This window comes from Jaculus jaculus, chromosome 14, assembly GCF_020740685.1.
Source record: "Jaculus jaculus isolate mJacJac1 chromosome 14, mJacJac1.mat.Y.cur, whole genome shotgun sequence".
Classification (NCBI taxonomy): domain Eukaryota; kingdom Metazoa; phylum Chordata; class Mammalia; order Rodentia; family Dipodidae; genus Jaculus; species Jaculus jaculus.
The window spans coordinates 66,732,704-66,751,182 of NC_059115.1; the positions used below are offsets into that span (position 1 = coordinate 66,732,704).

At 46.1% G+C, this 18,479-nt stretch overlaps 1 protein-coding gene across 2 annotated transcripts in view; it reads right to left on the reverse strand.

Moving 5' to 3' along the window:
• Positions 1-7,218: 7,218 nt before the first annotated feature.
• Positions 7,219-18,479, reverse strand: part of Hrh1 (histamine receptor H1) — a 123,217-nt gene continuing 111,956 nt past the window's right edge. For both annotated transcript variants that reach the window (XM_045134120.1, XM_045134119.1), the window contains one exon: positions 7,219-9,519. In XM_045134120.1, coding sequence (XP_044990055.1) covers positions 8,018-9,484 — 1,467 coding nt within the window. In that variant the 5' untranslated portion in view covers positions 9,485-9,519 and the 3' untranslated portion in view covers positions 7,219-8,017. The remainder of the gene's footprint in view (positions 9,520-18,479) is intronic.

Consider the following 18,479-nt stretch of genomic DNA (forward strand, 5'->3'; position numbering starts at 1 on the left):
CGCGCCCTGATGACGTAACGAAGCACCGCCCCCAGCTGCGGGGGGGGGGGAGAGACAGAAGGCCCGGCGCGCATGCGTACTGGAGCCAGAGCGGCTACAGAAAATGGGCCCCTAGCACCGAATCCTAGGTGGGCGTAACCCAGGCTGTTGGTGAAGCAGGATATCGGTGAGGTTGAGGACCCGAGGTGACTGCCTAGCCAGATGGCGGGACTCTCCTTTGGTTGTGAGAGTTGTCTGCATGTCCCTAAGTCTTTCGAAAACAAAACAAAACAAAAAAAGCCTCACGTTTCCCTCTTCAGATTTCAGAGGATGGCGTGAATGATAACTCATGTTTCCCCAAGGAGGCTTCAACAAGCACAGCGAAGGACTATTCGCGAGGCAGGTGCAGAAGTAGGTGGGAATTTTAATAAGGAAAGATCAACCGAAGATGAAACAACTTATCCGCTACCAGATCCTGTTATCAGTAGGATAAAGTTACTTTAAAATGATGACTGAGTATTTACTATGTGCAAATCACTGGACGGGTGTTTAGGTTAGGACAAGGAATAGGATATATTTCTCTGGCTTGGGAGGGCTTCCACAGTGACCTTGGGGGAAGGAGGGGGTGGTGAGGGGAGAAGGTTGAGATGGTCCCATACTCTAGTCCAGGCTGGCTTAAAAGCCAAAACAATCCCTGCTTCCTCCTCCTGGGTGCTGGAATCATAGAGGTGTGCCCTCACATCCTGCTCACAGTGACTCTGAAGGACCTCTGTACATTCAGAAGACTCTGTTGATTTTACTTAGTTTCATGCTTTCACAACTTCACGTTTCTAGAAAGATCCATAAATTACCATTCCCATTTCACACAGGAGAGAACATAGGCTGTGATGATGGTCTATACTGGTTGTCAACTTGATAAAACCTAGAATCGTCTGTGACAGATTATTTCCATTAGGTTGAGGTCAGAAGAAACATCGTAAATGTGGGTGGCACCATTCCAGGGACTGGGGTCTTGGATTATAATAAAAAAAGGTGGAGGGAGCTGGCTGAGTGTCATCATTTATTGATATCTGCTTCTTCACTGTTTGAAATGTGACCAGCTCCCTCAAGCTCCTGCCTCCATGCCTTCCCCACCATGACAAACTATAATCAAGAACTGTAAGCCGGGCTGGAGAGATGGCTTAGCCGTTAAGGCGATTGCCTGCAAAGCCAAAGGATCCCAGTACCATTCTCCAGGACCCACATAAGCCAGATGCACAAGGGGTGCATGCATCTGCAGTTGTTTGCAGTGGCTGGAGGCCCTGGCACCCCCGTTCTTTCTCTCCTCCCCCCCTTTCTGCTTCTTTCTCTCTCTCTCAAATAAATAAATAATATATTATACATATACTTTTTAAAGAGGTAGTTGTGGTGGCTTAGGCCTTTTTCAAAGAAAATAAAACGCTGTAGCTGGGTGTGGTGGCACACACCTTTAATCCCAGCACTCGGGAGGCAGAGGTAGGAGGATTGCCATGAGTTCAAGGCCACCCTGAGACTACATAGTGAATTCCAGGTTAGTCTGAGCTAGAGGGAGACCCTACCTCGAAACTCCCCCCCCCCCCAAAAAAAAGAGCTGTAAGCTGAAATAAACATTTCCTCCCTCAAGTTGCTTCCTGTCAGTTATTTGGTCACAGAAGGTAACTATGCACAGGCTAAGAAATGTTGAGTAGTTTGTTGAAAGCTAAAGGGCTGTGGAACCAGGACTGTAATCAAAACGATCTGACTCTGGACTCTTGTCAAATAAGAGAATAAATCCAGACTTAGTAAGGCTAGTTCACAAGGTTATTGTAAGGAATGGGAGGAGGAGGGAGGATACTGTCATAGGGTGAGAAATACCACCAATCAAAAAACCTGAACATTTCTCTCTCTTTCCATTTCCTTCTTCCCCCACTCTCTGTTAGGTCTGGAACTCCTGGGCTCAACCAATCCTCCTGCCTCAGCCTCTTCAGGAACTGCAATCGCAGGTATAGGTTACCATACTACCTAAGAGAGTTTTTCTATCACAGAAGAGTAAACAAGGCCACTGTGGTAGCTTGAATATAAACTGTCCCACATATCCTCATGTGTTTGTGTGTAAGCTTCAAACACAACCCCCAGCTGGTGGCAATTTAGGAGGTAGAACTTTGGCGGAGGAGATATCACTGGAAGTGGACCTTGAGATTATTAGTCCAGATCCAAACCCAGTACTGGACTACTTCCTTCTAGATATGTGACAGCTTCTGCTCTGCCATGCTTTGCAGCCACAATGAATCTTCCCCCTCCAGACTGTAAGCCAAAATAAAACCTTTCCTTTCATAAGCTGTTTGTGGTCAGGTGTTTTGTCCCAGCAATGAGATGCTAACTGCTACAGCCAAAAAGAAACTGAGGTGGAGAAATAGAGGGTGTATGGATCCAGATGTTAGATCAGAGACTGTTTTCTCCTGACCTGGGAAAGACTTAGGAGGATCCTGGGATAGAAGAGAAGCTTACCAAAGATTGATTGACAAATATTACCCCCTTGCCACTGACCAATGGAGTCAAATGGCTCAGCTAATCTTTCATAAAGAACAGGAATTCAGAACTCATCAGGGCCTTATCATAGGGAACAGGGGAAGTATATTTTCTTTTAGTCACATGGGATTGGATGTGTGTGTTCAGGTATTTCTTGGCATGAAAGGGTGGGTAAGATTTCCTAACATCATTGCTGTCCCCAAGTGCAGGGCTCAAGCTCAAGCATTGCTGTGATGGTTGATGGTAATCTTGTCAAATTGATGAGATTTAGAAATCACCATGTGTGGTAGTTTGATTCAAGTGTCCCCCATAAACTCAAGTGTTCTGAATGCCAGGTTCCCAACTGATAGAGATTTGGAAATTAACACCTCCTGGAGGCAGTATATTGTTGGGGGCAGATTTATGGGTGGTTATAGCCAGTGTCCCCTTGCAAGTGTTTGGCATATTCTCCTGTTGCCATTGTCCACCTTATGTTGGCCAGGGGGTGATGTCCACCCTTGTGCTCATGCCATTGTTTCCCCCTGCCATCATGGAGCTTCCCCCTTGAGCCTATAAGCCAAAATGAATCTCTCTCTCCCTCCCTCCCTCCCTCCCTCCCTCCCTCCCTCCCTCCCTCCCTCTCTCTCTCTCTCTCTCTCTCTCTCTCTCTCTTTTTTAAATCCCACAAGCTGCTCTTGGTCAGGTGATTTCTTCCAGCAAGGCAAACCTGAGTGCAACACTATGGGAAACATATCTTCAGCTGTACCCGTGAGGGATTTTTCTAGATTAAGTTATTTGAAGTGGGAAGGTTTGACTTAAATATGGGTTCCTATACTGCAACATTCTCTATTTCCTTGACTGAATGTGACCAGTTGTCTGAAGCTCTTGCTGCCTCTTCCCTGCCAAAATGGAACTGTAAGATGAAACAAACTCTTCCTTCTTAAATGGTTCTTGTCCAGTATTTGGTCACAGCAACGAGTAATCTAATTCAATTGCCAATTCTTTTAAGTACATCAAGCTCCTCTCCTGCCTCAGCCCCCTCAGACTGCATGTCTGGGGTCAAACTAAACTAATTCTACCTTTCGGAGCACACTCTGTTCTTTTCTGTCCCCATGTCTGCAGTGTCCTCACACGTTCTGAGCTGTGTAACCCCTTCTGGCTCTTCACAAACATGCTGCCATTAAAATGTTTAGGCAAAATGTTGATGAAAAAAAAAAAAGAATATCACTCTGTAACTCCACTTGCATAAAGCTCTGTAGTGACAATAGTCAGATAAGTGGGTACCCGCAGCAAAGAGGGGCTGTTGTGTGCAGAGAGGCATGGTAATGTTGATGGTTTGACTGAGGTAAATGAGATAATATGAGCGTACACATTTATCAAAACATCCAAGTCTGCATGTTACAGTGTGTATTAAATGTAGTAATTGTAATTCGAAAAAAAAAAAATCAGTAGGAGCCAGGCATGATGGTTCATTCTTTTAATCCCACCAGATGCAAAGGTGGGAAGCTCTGCAGTTCAAGGCCAGCCTGGGATACATAGTGAGACTTTATCTCAAAAAACAAAGCAAAAAAATTTTTTTTAAATAGGCCTGATAATCATCTGTAAGGTTTTAGCATATTGAGCATATGTGAACCTGAGTTGAAGTTTGCTCTTTTGGGAGGGAGGGAAAATTTTAAGATAAGGTCTCATTCTGTAGCTCAATTTGAACACAAAGCAACCCTTCTGCCTCAGCTTCCTGAGTACAGAGATTACTGGCATGAGCTACCACACCCAGCTACAAGTTTGTTCTTTTTTATTTTAAAATTTATTTATTTATTTGAAAGAGAAAGACACAGATAGAGAGGGGAAAAAAATGGAAAAAGTGGCCTCTTGCCACTACAAATGAACTCTGGATGCATGTGCCACCTTGTGCATCTGGCTTACATGGGGACTGGGGAATTGAACCTGGGTCCTTTGGCTTTACCAGCAAGTGCTCTAACCACTGAGCAATCTCTCCAGCCCTGGAAGTTTGTCTTTTGTAAGTTTCTTCTCAGTGTTGGGCTTTCAGCTGCCACACAATCATATCCTGAGTTCTGCCCAGGCCACTTCTCTGGGCGTTCCCAAGCCTCCAGCCGAGCCTGTCACCACATCACCCCAGCCTTCACCCTCACCAACAAAAACTGGCTCAGTAAAGGGACACAGGACATTCTTTACTCTGACTTTGGGACTTTCAAACTAATTAGAGGCAGGACGGGGACTAGTTCCTAGAGGTCAATGGCACCATTTTAAGAAAGAATTTCCTAGAATTCTTAACCGAAATTCCTTTGGCTGACTCAGCTCTGGCCCTTTCTGAGGTAAGATTGATCAGAGCCTCATTGGATTCCATAAAACATCCCCAGGTTGTGTTTTGAGTTTTGTCCCCTTCAAAACTCATGTTGACATTTTGTTGCCAGGGTCGGCATTTAGTAGCTCATTGGTAGAGCATGTGCTTAGCATGAAGGACCCCAGGTTCCATCCCCAGGCTTGGTGCACATGTCATACACACACATACACACACACACACACACACACACACACACACACACACACACACACACAATGTAATGCAGCCAAGGAACACCCTCAACAGAGCCTGCATCATTCTGTTTGAACCTTGCATCTCCAGAACCAGAAGCTAACATCTACCTCTTCTCTTTAAAAAGTAACCCATCTCATATTTTTTTATAGTAGCAAAAAGAAGACTAATTCATAAATTTTGTACCTAACTATGAAGATGTAAGTGCTTGATAAATTGCTAAATTTAGTAAATTTGTCATTCAAAGAATTGACTTGAAGCTAATCAGCATGTGAAAAGAATCTTGAAAGAGCTTCTGAATCTATAGAGCTCTTCCCTGCAATTGAGTCCTTTCCAAGGAGATATTTTTATATGTAGAGCAACATCCAGGCTTCCTCTGTGGGTAATGTGCAAGCTATCCAGCAATGAATCTTTCCTAAAAGGGCTGAGGCTGAGTCATCTCTGTACCATAGTCCAATTCTTTTCATGCATCAGAGTTAATCCAGTCTCCAGAAGGGAGGAAGAACAAAAGGTTGATGAGTACATTCCAGAACCAGACCTTGGAACCTGTGTTCCTTGATCATTTTGTGCTTCCAGTTGTCTGTCTACGAACAAAAGGAAATCCCCCTCATGCTACAAAATATAGACTGGCCATAGTAAGGTGCACAGCCTGCTCTGGCTGGAGCTCATGGCATTTGATAGGACAGGCTCTGGTGTAGCAGACACGACACAAGCACTGGAGACCCCCATGCATCACCGTACACACCTCGCTCCTTAGATTCAGCACATGCACTAGGGACCCTGCACTCACTCTTTCTCTTTCTTTCTCTCTCTCTCACACACACTTCATTCCTTAGATTTGGCATAAGCACTTCATCACACACGCCTTGTTCCTTAGGTTCTGGGATATATATAGATATAGATATACATAGGTATAGATAGAGATACACACACACATATATACACACACTCTCGTATTGATCCCTTATGGTCCTTGGCAGACCCAAATCCAGGACCTTTTGATGCAGAGTCAAAGCTCATCACCATTTCTCTGCACTGGCTGGCTACCCTGTTCACCCCTCTTCGTAATGGCACTTAACCACTTGTCTGTGTGGAGTGGTCCTTGTAAGGCACCATTGGGAGCAATTCTCTCACAGGTCTCACATGGCTTCTGGAAAATGGTTTCTATGCCAGAAACAGACCAACCGAAGCTTCCGAAAGCAGAATAAAGTCTCCAAACACCCCCAGTTTTGAGCATGAAAGCAGAGTAGGTACGAAGCCCTTTAAAAAATGGAAGTACTTCCTGAAAGACATTTACAAATGTGACCAGAAACCAAACGGAAGTCCTTTGTCTCCCTTTGTGACATTCCAGAGTAGATTTCAAAACATTTTTCTCAGCAAGGAGAGTCAGAAAGGTAGAAAACAAGTCAGTCACATAACAGTGTCCTTTCAAACATCATATTTTAGGTATGCAAAAATATCTCATTTGAATAGATCATGCAAATAGGAGTACAAGACAAGAAAGACCAGCTTTTACAGGCATTCCCATTTGCGACACATATTAAGGTTTAACATTAAGTTTTGAAATATAAATCACAAGCAGTTTTAACATAAATAAAAATGGATACTCCCATGCCCTTAATCAATTGCACTTAATGTGAAAGAGAACGTGATGACTTTCTGACACCAGATGAAAAGGCACACTGTCCTTTCAAAGGGTCACCTTCTTTAGCCACAGATGTGCTCCAAGTCACTTGTTCTATCCTGTGGGAATCGTCACCTCTCTTGGGAACACGGTGTGTGAACTTGACAGGATGCATTTTTGCCTTTTGGAGAAAACTGATTACAATAAGCTGGAAGTGCATAGGGTTTTCATTCTCTCTCATATCAGAAGCCGTACGACCTTGGCACATCCTTTCCCGCTTGACACACCTCAGCCTGTGCCTCTGCAGACTGGAACTGGTTATCATGTCTTCCTGTTGTGGTGTCAGGAGACTTTGATGAGATCAATCTGGCCCAGCCTTCAAGAAGTAGGGTTTTGTTTCCCCTCTTAAAAAAGAAAAAACTTTATTTTTATTTATTTATTTGAGAGAGACAGAGAGAGAGAGGCAGAGAGAGGGAGAGAGAGAATGGGTACACCATGGCTTCCAGCCACTGCAAACGAACTCCAGACACATGCAACCTCTATGAATCTGGTTTATGTGGGACCTGGAGAATCAAACTGAAGTCCTTTGGCTTTGCAGGCAAATGCCTTAACTGCTAAGCCATCTCTCCAGCCCTCTTTTTTTATTTTTTTTGTTCTGCTTTTGATATGCAACCACTCAAAAACATTTCCTTCTTCTTAGTCTTTAGAGCAGTTTTTAATAGCCAGGAGGAAATGAAGGCTGAAGACGATGGACTTGCAAGCCGCATGATTTACTACTAAGACATTGGTGAGGGAGGAAGAATAAGGCAGTTTCCAAGGGTTCTGACATGAGCTCTGGAGAAAGCTATAAAAGAGGCTCACAAGAGAGAGGTGCTCTGAAAAGTGGCAGTCACAATGGAGTAGCTACCATGCCTCTCCAGGTGACCCCTGGTAGGTAACAGCATCTGTGTGCACTTCTGCACAGTCACACAGCTCTGTGTAGAAACATGCCAGGAGACCATCTAATTCCCCAGTAGAACTCTAGCCATGGATCCCTTCTGTTACCCATTCATTCCAGTCTGAAAGCTTGAGTTACAATGAGGATCTGAGACTCTCATGTTCCCTGAGGGGCAGGAGAGCTCCACCCAGGTCTTCACCTCTTGAAAACATTCTGCTGTCTACTCCAAGTACAGTAATTCTGCCCGCTCAGCCGCCACCTGCTTCCTGCTGCTCTTTTGACTCTCCCTAAGCACACTTCCATACTGTGCAGCCCTTAAGACCACTTTCCACTCCAGAAAGCCCAGGGGCGTAGCAGCACCAGGGTCTCCTCCTCTGGTTCTTCCTTGGACACCATCTGCATCCCCTTAATGTGTTCCTTAGGAGTGAATGTGCAGAATCTTCTTGAACGTCTTCTTGAAGTTCTCATTGCACAGTGGGTAGATGAGTGGGTTCAGCGTGGAGTTGATGTAGCCCAGCCAGATGGTGAACATGTGCACGGGTTCATTGCAGCAGCTCTTGCAGAAGGCGATCACCATGAAGAAGATGAAGTAGGGAATCCAGCAGAGGATGAAGGCTGCCATGATAAAACCCAACTGCTTGGCAGCCTTCCGCTCCCGGTTCAAGTGCAACCCTGACACGTACTGTCTGGAATGGGAGCGGAGCCTCTTCCAAGTGATCTTGATGTAATCTAGGCCGGTGTTAGACCCACTTCTCAATTTGCCTCTGCCTGGCGCTGGTTCTGTGCTCATGTCTGAGTCTGTAGTTCGCGAGAAGGACTGCCGGTCAGCCAAGGTCCGAATTTCTGATGTCTCACTGACCTGACATGTGTTCGGGCTCCGCTCATTTGCCTTGAGCTGGCTCAGAGTCTGGCCACTGGCTTCATAACCCTTGCCATCTCCCTCGGACACAGTCGGAGTCTGCCCAATGTCAAGCCGGAAGCACTGAAGTGTGGCTGCTTCTTCGTCCTCCTCTTGGCTGAAGATGGTTGGAGAGTTCATCTCCTTGGGGTCTTGGGATGGTGACTTCGGATCTGGCCCATCACTGATATCTTTGGATGACCTTTTCAGAGCCCCCCAGGGAGACTCCTTCCCAGTTTTCTTGGTGCCTTCCCTGGCATTCTCTGACCTCAGCTTGATTTCCAAGAAGAAAGGGAACGACCCATTGGTGAGCTGGCGGTGCTGACAGTGTTGCCGCACGGCCTTGTAGATCTTGATGTAGAACCACAGCATGAGCAAGGTGGGCAGGTAGAAGTTGATGATGGCGGTCATGATCTTGAACCAGGTGACATCGTAGAAGTCCGTCTCACACTTGTCTTCCCGGCGCCCTGAGTCCTGGGGCATGAAGTGATGCCACCCTAGAATGGGAATGACCCACAGGAAAGAGAGAAACCAGGCTCCCAAGATGGTAGCTGATGCTCGGGTCTTGGTACGATACCTCAGGTACCGGAGGGGCTGCTGAACAGAGCGGTAGCGATCAATGCACAAGATGAAGACACTGAAAATGGATGCCGTGCTGGCCACGTAGTCCATGGACAGCCAAAAGAGGCAGAGGGGGCGGCCCAGGGACCACTTGGACATGAAGAGGTAGAGGATGTTCATGGGCATGACGACAGCACCCACGATCAGGTCTGCCACGGAGAGGCTGACGATATACAGGTTTCCCACGGTGTGCAGCTTCCGCTCGCTGTGTACGGCATACAGCACCAGCAGGTTGAGGCCCACGGTGACCAGGGAGATGCTGCTCAGGACCACCACCAGGGGCAGCAGTTGGGGGATAGCCATGGTGGTCTTGTTCCCCTCACACATCTTGTCTTCGAAGACGTAGGAGGAGTTGGGAAGGCTCATTGACCCAAAGGCAGCCTCCAGCTATGGTGCTCTCCCTGGGAGAAAAGACACACAGGATTGAGGTCAGAGGTTCGGTGTAAGTGGCATGGGTGGTAGACAACTAGCCTGCAACCATAGTCTCTCATGCCAGCATTAATCCTTCTCCCATTCATTTGGTGACTACTGGGTTCCTGGGTGTTGGTATTACAGCAGTAACTAAAACAGACAGAAATATCTGCCCCCATAGAGTATCCCAGCAAGGGAGTTTGGCCAAAAGAAGACACTAAAATGGTGAGGTCTCTTCTGACTGGTGTGAGCTGAATGTAGTGACCTACTTCTTCTTTGCCAATTGCTTATCTAGGAGTGGACATACAACACAAGTGGACAGAAAGAGGACATGGGGATCAAAGAGCACTCTTCCTCCCAACAAAGGAATAGAACAAGGAAAAGCATCCTTGCCTGCTAACCACCTTCTTCCTGGAATTGGAGAAGGGACTTGGGGGGGGGGGTTGTGCTATGGAAATGGTGGGGGCGGTCAGGTAAATGCCAAGAAAACCTGTGAGAATCCAACTGAGAGACCTGTGGTCACTAGGCTGCTGAAGCGACCCTGGGACCTTCTTGTTAGTATGGGAAGTACCTAAGAGCCTTTTTTGCTTAAGTTGCTATCAAGGGAGATTTTACTTGCAACTCATGGCATTCCTAAGTGATATGGGAAAGCTCACAGGGCATGTACCAGAGGTAAGTAAGCTATGAAGCAAATCTAGCATGTTCCCAAGAAGAAGTTCTTGGGCTGGGGATGTGGCTCAGTGGTAGAATACCTAGTGTCTGCCAGGCCCTGGCTTCCATCCCCAGCTTTGCAAACAAAATATTGACGTGGAACTCTTTTGTCTCTGTTTTGAGACATAGTCTCACTAGGTATTCCCTGGATGTCCTGGAACTGGCCATGTAGACAAAGCTGGCCTTGAATTTGCAGCAATCTTTCTGTCTCTGACCTCCCCAGTGCTATAATTACAAGTATGAGCCACCACACTAAACTTCAAAATGTTGATGAATCATCTAAGTAGTGAGTATATAGTGTTCAGGCTACAATACTTGTAACTTCTATTTAATCAATGTTGCATGATAAAATGTTAGGGAAAATCAATATAGCATAATTTTATAATCTTCACTTACTACTGTAAGTGCAATTCTTTCTTCTTTTCTTTCATTTTTTTTGAGACAGTATATAGCTCAGGGTAGCCTTGAACTTACTATGTAGCTGAAGATAACCTTGAACTTCTGATCCTCCTGCTTCTAGTTCTCAAGTGCCAAGATCATAAGTACACACCACCACATGCCTAGTGCGTGTGCACATGCACATGTGTGTGTGTGTGTGCAATATGTGAGTGATTTATGTTCACATGTGAGCAGATGCTTGTTCCCAATGTGCATGCACACAGAGGCCAGAGGAGAATGTTGGGTGTCCTCCTCTATCTCTCATCCATGTGTTTGCTTGAGATGGAGTCTCTCACTGAACCCAGAACTGCTTTGGTCAGACTGGCTGCAGGGAGCCTCAGCAATTCTCCAACCTCTGCTGCATACTAGACTGGGGTTACAGGCATGTGTGGCCATACCCAAATGTTTACATGGTCACTGGGATATCAAACTCAGGATGAATCAGGCCCTCCTGCTTGTGAAGCAACCTCTCTTAACCCATTCCTAGTTTTATGTCTACTCAACTCTCCATCCGTGATATCTGAGGTATGTTATCTTGTGCAAAGATAAAAGCAGCAGTGTAGAGCTCATGGTTAGCATGTATGAAGTACTAGGTTCTGTCCCCAGCTCCAAACCAAAAACAAATCCCAGAAAACCAATAAAAAGATAAATGTTGAACGAATGGAGGATAAGGTGCATCTCAGTGATAAAAAAACTTGCCTGAAAAGTGAAAGACCCTGAGTTTTGTTCCCAGCACTACCAAGAAGAAGGAGAAGGAGAAAGGATAAATGAATGACAGGCAGAGTGCTGTATGAGGTGCCTCAGCTCATTCATTCAGCAAATACTCACTGGTGAGAGGTTTCCTCTCCTCTCACTGATCTGTCCTCAGAGGAAGCAAACCACTTTGTCCTACAAAGCCGCAGGGCTCGGGCAGAGGCTCTTGAAGGCAGCTGCAGCCAGCCCTTGCATGCAGCTCTGCTGGAGGAATGCTGCTGGTTCCAGGGAAGCAGAAAAGCCTTGGGGAATTCTGTGAGCTGGCTCCAAGCCTAGAAAAAGCCGGCCACACAGTGAGGGCAGCAAACAGAAGCTGTGCTGGCCTGAGAAAGCCTGGGACAGTTTCAAGAAAGGAGGGGAAGCCTTAGGGACCAGCATGAGGGATGCTGAAGACTTCCCAGGAAAATGAGAGACCTTCAGGATCCATGGGACCCAGGCGTGGAGCATGTGAACACACAGGAAGGCTGTAAAGGAGCTGTGGATTATCCTTGTATGGCCTGCAGAAAATCACCCCCTACTTCACACCCCACACAGGACCAGCTAGCTACTTTGAGGTAGGACCCAGTGAAAATGAAGCACACACAGTTTTTCTTTCCTGGGAATGAAAGCCAGGGTGTCATGCACACCAGGCAGGCACTCTTCCATGGAGCCTCACTCCCAGCTTTGGAAGGAAGAGTGTCAAGGTGATGAAGGACGTGGTATATGCAGAGTACCCCAGCAGGCTCAGGATCCTGAAAATGGCCAGAGCAGCTGATAGAGCTCTAGCCAGGAGAAGAGGAATGAATGTAAGGTATATCTCCCACCCTTGGAGACATGGTTCAAAGAGCCGATCCATGACTAGTTTCCAAAAGAAGTCTGGGAGCTGTGAGAAGAAGGGTGGGAGACATGTGGGAACAAGGACACCATCTGGCCTGACATCCTGGAGGAGACTCCAGTCAGGATGTGGGGTACTCTCCGAGGCTAGAGACAAACCTGACGCTGGTGAGAGGGTGTGCTTCAGGCAGCAGGAGGAGGACCGTGGGGCAAATGCCTATAGGTTCCCTATAGCACTATGTCCTTAGCAAGAGCTTTGTGCATAGGGGCCTGGGTTCCTAGCCAGGATCTGTCACTTGATGGACTGGGGAGCGAAAGTACACAGCCAGCCTAGAGCTCCTGCATCTTCATCTACAGAGCAAGGGAAGTGCTTTTATGCCTTCTCCCAGTGGAGGTAAGGAGGGTTCTGAGAATTTAACAGAAGTCAACAGTGGGGGTTGGAGAGATGGCTTAGTGGTTAAGCACTTGCCTGTGAAGCCTAAGGACCCTGGTTTGAGGACCAATTCCCCAGGACCACATAAGCCAGATGCACAATGTGGCACATGCATCCGGAGTTCGTTTGCAGTGGCTGGAGGCCCTGGTGCGCCCTATTCTCTCTCTCTGTCTGTCTATCTGCCTCTTTCTCTCTCTCTCTCTCTCTGTCTCTCTCAAATAAGTAAATAAATAATTTTTTTAAGTCAACAATGGATCCTTGTTCGCTGACAGGCTTCAGTGGCTAAGTGCACTGTCTTTAAAAAATTATTTATTTGTTTGTTTGTTTCTTTGAGAGGGATTGAGAGAGAAAGAATGCGCACACAAAGGCCCCTAGCTGCTGCAAATGTACTCCAGACACATGCACCATCTTGTGCATCTGGCTTTACCTATGTCCTGGGGAACAGAACCTGGGTTCTTTGGCTTTGTCCGAAAATGCCTTAACTGCTGAGCATTCTCTCCAGCCCTGCACTAACCTTTTGAGTTAAAGAGATGGCTTGACAGCAAAACCATCATCCAGAGAGGGTTCTTTTACTAGAGTGATTACAAAAAGCCCAAGCCAATCAGGTCCAACAACTATCAAATACACTGAGGCCAACATTCCTTCCACATTCTATTTATTTTTATTTTTAGATACAGAGAGAGAGAGAGAGAAAGAATTGGCTTGCCAGGGCCTTAGCCAATGCACTTGAGCTCCAGATGCTTGCGTCATCTAGAGTGCATGAGTGACCTTGTGCTTGCATCACCTTTCTGTGTCTGGCTTATGTCGGGTCTGAAGAGAGATTGAACCTGGTTCTTAGGCTTCATAGGCAAGCGCCTTCACTGCTAATCCATCTCTCCATCCCTCCTTCCACATCCTAGAATGCAGATGGGGGCAACAGAGACGCCTAAGGAGCCAGGCCCCAGGTGCTTCTCATGTATCAGTCATTAAATGCTCTATAGGGAAGCTGTATACTTTTCTTTATTTCCCCTTCATCCTTCTAGCTGGCTGTGAAGCAGAAATGATGAGTAGAGTTTAAGCAAGCTTGTAAGGTCCATGAAGAAGTGTCACAAAATGAGGGAGGTAAGACAGCAATGTGCAAGGAGCCAGGTTCTCCAGTGACCATGAAGCTACCAGAATCAGCCACCTCTGGACTTCACGGCTGCCTCAGTGAAACCACTGTTGGCTTTAGTCTTCCAATCACACACAACCAAATAGAATCCCAAGGGCCATGCTGTCCCTAACTTCAAGAAATTTGTAAATTACCATGAGAGAAAGATACAATGAACAGCACAGAAAAGTGAAGTTAAAAGGGCTGGAGAGATGGCTTAGCGGTTAAGTGCTTGCCTGTGAAGCCTAAGGACCCTGGTTCGAGGCTCAGTTCCCCAGGTCCCACATTAGCCAGATGCACAAGGGGGCGCATGTGTCTGGAGTTCGTTTGCAGAGGCTGGAAGCCCTGGTGCGCCCATTCCCTCTCTCCCCCTCTATCTGTCTTTCTCTCTGTGTCTGTCGCTCTCAAATAAATAAATAATTTTTTTTTAAAAAAAATGAAGTTAAAAAATTTTAGAATGCACCTGGGACAAATATAAGACTGGGTGGGGGGGGGGTGAAGTCTCAGTAGGTGGCAGGACAGGAGAGAGAGGAACTAGCTCTCTAGAATGGAGCACAAGTGTCCAGAAGGGTCCAAGAGAAGAAGTAATGTGTGCTGGGTATTGAAGGACAAGTAGAAGTTCAGCAGGAGGAAGGAGGAGACATTTAAGGCCACATTATGGAAAGAATGAAAGTGAGGAACAGGAAGGGGTCACTGGTGTGACATGTGACGGAAGCACAGGAGGGGGAGCCTGGAGCCATGCCGGCTGAGGTGTAAACCAACACCCCCGTATCTCACTTCCTTGCTCTATGTGCCCTCCTGTCTGGATATTTCCTTCCTTCCTTCCTTCCTTCCTTCCTTCCTTCCTTCCTTCCTTCCTTCCTTTCTTTCTTTCTTTCTTTCTTTCTTTCTTTTTTTTGTTTTGCTTTTTTGAGGTAGGGTCTCACTCTAATCCAGGCTGACCTGGAACTAACTATGTAGTCTCAAGGTGGCCTCGAACTCATGGTGATCCTCCTACCTCTGCCTCCCGAGTGCTGGGATTAAAGGCGTGCACCACCACGCCCAGCCTATCTGGATATTTCTAACATCCCTCTCTATATTGACTATATTGGAACATTAGCACTCCACCTTCAGCTAACTCATCCCTGACTAAATAGGGGGAAACTCTAGGGCAGGGACTGAGTCAACCGTGGACACTCAGCCTCCAAAACTGGGAGCTGAATGAACCTCTTTTGTCATTAGCCTGCCTTGGGCATTACGTTATAGTAACAGAGAGTGAATTCAGCGGGGTTGCTACATGATAGCATGTCACATAGTTATTCACATCTATGGAACATCAGTCATGTTGGAAAAATTCTTATGGTCAAATTGGCACGAGATTGCTTGTACAGGATATTGCCAATTCCGGTCTTAGGCTGAGGGTGAGCCTCTACTATGCTAACAGTTTTCTCTGGGTTGTAGGTACCATTTATGATCTTCAGTATTTCCCAAGATGTCACAATGAGATTATCTTACTTTGATAATAGGAAAAATAAGAACTAACCAATGGGGGCCGGAGAGATGGCTTAGCGGTTAAGGCACTTGCCTGTGAACCCTAAGGACCCAGGTCCAACTCTCCAGGTTCCACATAAGCCAGATGCACAAAGTGACAGAAGTGCCCAAGGTGGCACATTCACACAAGGTAGAGGATGTGTCTGGAGTTTGATTACAGTGGCTGGAGGCCCTGGTGTGCCAACACTCTCTCTCTCTCTCACTCTCTCACATAAAAAAAGGCCCGTCTGTTGGGCTTGCCTCCGAAAAACAAAAAGAGAGAGAACTAGCCAACCACATTCATTTTTTAAAACACAATAAAGTAGACTTCTTCATGGAAAAGTAAAAATAAAAAAGAATATGTGTGGTACATGTTTATTTTCTTCAGCAAGAAGTGAGAGTTTGGGATTCCTTTCTGGAACATTCCAAACTTCTCCCACTCCAGCCTGCTCCACCCACTTCACCTGCGTGGAAGATTATTCTAGTTAAACGAGTCAAAACATTAATTTCATTGCTCTAATTCCAAGAAAGAGGCACCATGCAAGAGAGTTCACTGAGGACTGCGTATCCTCATCAAGTCTGCACAGGGTGTAATTTCCACGAAACACCTGGGCTTGGCGGTGCCACTGTCTGTGTGCACAGAGCAGAATGCAAACAACAGCACGCCACCCAAGCTCTGCTCGGGACTCGGTTGCTGGGCAAGATACAGGAGGCCTTAAGGGCAGGAGTCAGTCCTTAGGGACTTTCTTGGGGTACAAGCCCACATGCAAATGTCTGTAGCAGGAGGAAGCACTGAGGGGGCCAGCAACAGGAAGCGGGGGGCACCGAATCCAGCGTCTGCAAAGGATAGCTATCACTCACACACCACCAACTGCTGGAAGCCAATCTTCCTATTTTTAAATTTTTTTTGTTTATTTTTATTTATTTATTTGAGAGTAACAGACAGAGAAAGAGCCACAGAGAGAGAAGGAGAATGGGCATGCCAGGACCTCCAGCCACTGCAAATGAACTCCAGATGCATGCGCCACCTTGTGCATCTGGCTTATGTGGGCCCTAGGGAATTGAGTCTGTTGGGCTTGCCTCAAAAGGAAAAAGAGAGAGAGAGAGAGAGAGAGAGAGAGAGAGAGAGAACTAGCCAACCACATTCATTTTTTAAAAACACAATAAAGCAGACTTCTTCATGAAAAAGTAAAAATAAAAAGAATATGTGTTACATGTTTATTTTCTTCAGCAAGAAGTGAGAGTTTGGGATTCCTTTCTGGAACATTCCAAACTTCTCCCACTCCAGCCTGCTCCACCCTCTTCACCTGCAAGGAAGATTATTCTAGTTAAAGGAGTCAAAACATTAATTTCATTGCTCTAATTCCAAGAAAGAGGCACCTTAGACTTAGAAGCCCTTAGACTTCACAGGCAAGTGCCCAATCACTAAGCCATCTCTCTAGCCCCCTATTTTTAAATAAAAGAACAGGGCTGGAAAGATTTCTCAGTGGTTAAGGCACTTGCCTGCAATGCCTAATGACTTGGGTCCCATTCTGATTCCCTAGAACTCATATAAAGCCAGATGCACAGAGTGGTGCATGCATTCTGGAGTTGGTTTTCAGCAGATAAATAAATAAAATATTTTTTAACTTTTTGTTTATTTTTATTTATTTATTTGACAGTGACAGAGAGAGAAACAGGGAGAGAGACAGAGAGAGAGAGAGAGAGAGGGAGAGAGAGAGAAAGAATGGGCACGCCAGGGCCTCCAGCCACTGCAAACGAACTCCAGATGTGTGCGCCCCCTTGTGCATCTGGCTAACATGGGTCCTGGGGAATCGAGCCCCAAACAGGGGTCCTTAGGCATCACGGGCAAGTGCTTAACCACTAAACCATCTCTCCAGCCCAAAATATTTAAAACTAAATAAAAGAGTAAAATCTGGATTTCAATCTGATGTCTTACAGGTTTTCAGTGGTGTCAACTATTCAATATTTTCATTTGTTTTCCTGAAACAGCAGGGAGAGCAAAACAAATTTGGGGCAGACAGCCTGGGAGCTCTCATGGAAGTCTGAAGTTGGTTCACATAGAACCCAGAATGCCAGGTGTGCAATGACAGCCCTCGGGTTAGACACTTCCAGGGCTCCTGCTGAGACCATGAGAAGCCTTCTTCTCTGAGAACCATCATCCTGCCTAGGATGGGCTCTGGAAACCATAGTTATACCATGGGCACGTGATTGGACATGAGGTTGTCACCTGAATTCTGCTGACTCCAATTCTTCTTCTGGAACCTGGGATTGGGGGTGTGCCACCAGATAGTGTGTGGGTATCATAAACTGAAGTGACAAGATGGGAGGCTCAGCTCCAGCTGAGGCCAGCAGCTATGCATCCTTCTAGGCACACCAGAGTCCAGGAAGGACTTCAGGAAGATGGCAGACAGAGCCCAAGGCCTGATACAGGGTCAGCTGCTATGTGTATACAGAAAGATGGATTTAGACCCTGCCTCAAGACTGATGACCATTCTCCACGTAACAGCTAACATCTTTGCAACTTTGACTTTGGCAAAGAGTTCTTAGTTACGGCACTAAAGAGAGGAAAAAAAAAAAAAAAAAAGAAAGAAAGAAAGGAAAATGCTCCAAATTGGACTGACTCAACATGGAAGTATAGTGAGGTTCTGTGTAACACTGCAGCACTCAGGAGGCTGAGGCAGGAGGATTTTGAGTTCAAGGCAAGCCTGGGGTACATCATGAGTTCGAGGCCAGGTGCAGAAACATATGGATATCCTATATCCAAACAAACAAACAACAACAGTAAAAATCAAAAGAGCAACTTCTATGTTTCAAAGACTACTAAGAAAGTGTAAAGCTCAGGGCTGGAAAAATGGCCTAGCAATTAAGGTGCTTGCTTATAAAGCCTAAGGACCCACATTCAATTGCTCAGTATCGCCGTAAGCCAGATGCACAAGGTGGCACATGCATTGGAGTTCGTTTGCAGTGGCTAGAGGCCCTGGTGCATCCATTTTCTCCATCTGCCTCTTTCTCTCTCTCCTGTCACTCTCTCTCTTAAATAAGTAAAAAATAATAATAATAAAAGAAAGTGCAAGGCTGGGCTGGATGGAAGGCTCCATGGTTAAGGCACTTACTATAGTACAAAGCTAGAGAATGGAAGATATTTGGAGGTATATAGCCGA